General features: G+C 45.6%; 1 protein-coding gene across 2 annotated transcripts in view; it reads right to left on the bottom strand.

Annotated features, from left to right (window-relative positions):
- The window catches only part of TRPC1 (transient receptor potential cation channel, subfamily C, member 1), an 80,361-nt gene extending 78,786 nt beyond the window's left edge, over nucleotides 1–1,575 (bottom strand). Inside the window, exon 1 of one of the 2 annotated variants that reach the window (XM_012001286.1) lies at nucleotides 1,356–1,575. In XM_012001286.1, coding sequence (XP_011856676.1) covers nucleotides 1,356–1,527 — 172 coding nt within the window. In that variant the 5' untranslated portion in view covers nucleotides 1,528–1,575. The remainder of the gene's footprint in view (nucleotides 1–1,355) is intronic. The other variant, XM_012001275.1, reaches the window with a different exon arrangement.
- Between the last annotated feature and the right edge of the window lie 166 nt (nucleotides 1,576–1,741).

Below are 1,741 nucleotides of genomic sequence, written 5' to 3'. Positions count from 1 at the left end.
AGGCAAGCCACTCCAGCAATACTAAATAATTTTACATAATCCGCAGATCCTATTTTTGTGACGTTGTACATACATATTCTGTTTCTTTACATCTCAAAGACTGCTCAAAGTTGTGTCCATGGCGGACTTTAACAATATTATTAACATTGCTTTCATAATATTATTTAATACTATTACATAAGAACATAAAAGTGACTCAACCACAGGTGGACTTAGTTTACATATCAATTGTTTTCAAAAAATCGTGTAAATAAAATCCTATTTCAAAAGCAGTAGGAGAGGTTAGTAAGGCTATCATTTATTAATTACACATTCACACATACAAGCAAACAAAAATCCTCTGCAGTTAGTCTTTTCATAGTGTAAACTGCCCTTTGGGTTTGTTCCAGAAGTTTGCATGGGTCTAATAGAGTTTTCCTAAGTGTACAGCCATATAAATTTGGAAACAGAAAAATTTTAGTGTTTTCATGTAGGAAATAAAAGCAGTCTTAGGGCAATTTCCTATTCCTTTTGTTATATGCATTACTACAAAGGACGATTGCGTGACATGGCGTTAATATGGCCATAAAAATGATTAACTTCTAGACTAAAAAAAGGAAAACGCGCTAAATATATTCCACATATTTTTGCCCTGTAATTCCTGTAATTATTTTTCACTATCTTTATCTCCCAAAGATCGGGGAGCAATAAATCGTTCTCTCCAATAAAAAGCACGAACAATCAAAGGCGTTCCGTAAATCTGGAGAAAGTTTTGGCAACTAAGGTAGAATTTCTTCCGTCCTGTCCTTCATGTATCTCCACCTAGGATATTCCGATATTAATGCCAGTCAACAGTCACTGGCTAAAGCACTGGGCAGGTGAAGCTAAATAATAGAGGGTCTGGTTTTGTTTTTAAGAAAAACAAAAACCAGGTGATGAGAGCCCTCCTTACGAGGTATCCTAAGGTAAGGAACTTTCGGACTGGAGGGTCGGAAACTAGCCTCTCGACTCCCGGAAGGAATGAACTGCGAGCCAGAGAGATAGACCAGCTCATTCATGCGTTCAGTAGCAAGGACAGCGCTAAAACGCTGGGGTCTGGGCTCCCACGGCGCTACCTAAACCCCGGACCCCAAGGCCACAGCCGCCCCCCACGGTGCCGCGCTCCGAGGGCGCAGCCCCAGCTCCACTCGCCCGCCAGCTCCACACTCACAGGGCAGAGGCGGTGAGGAAAAGCCCGCCTGAGGCAGCAGGCGAGGCGGGAAGACACTCGGCGCCTAAGACAGAGGGAATGCCCCGAGTAAGTTGAGGCGGGGGAGACAACGAAAGGTCTGGAGGGCAGCGGGGTCCAGAGGAGGAGAAAGGGGCCTAACTCTCACCCTTGTCGCACGCCAGCAAGAAAAGCTTCTCATTCAGCGTATTCTCCTCCTTCACCTCCCGCACATCCTTTAGCGCCATCACCTCGTTCGGCGACGAAGAGGATGGAGAGGAAGGCAGGGAGGAGGAGGAGGCGCCCGAGAGGTCCGTGCTCGGGTACAGGGCCGCCATCATCGCGGCCCATGAAGGAGGCAGGCCAGGAGACGGGGGCGGGGCCCCCACCGGCCCCGACCATATCAAGTTATTTCAGCTGGCACTACTAAATAGGCTATACAACTATCATAAATTAAAACTCTCTTTTGTTTGAGATATGTCATGCAATAATCCTAAATATACACAATGCACAAATACTTGCTCAACCATATTCCATTGACATTTCTCTGTCCTC

The sequence above is a fragment of the Mandrillus leucophaeus genome, unplaced genomic scaffold, assembly GCF_000951045.1.
Source record: "Mandrillus leucophaeus isolate KB7577 unplaced genomic scaffold, Mleu.le_1.0 Scaffold1176, whole genome shotgun sequence".
Lineage (NCBI taxonomy): Eukaryota > Metazoa > Chordata > Mammalia > Primates > Cercopithecidae > Mandrillus > Mandrillus leucophaeus.
This window is presented reverse-complemented; position numbering and strand designations above follow the sequence as displayed.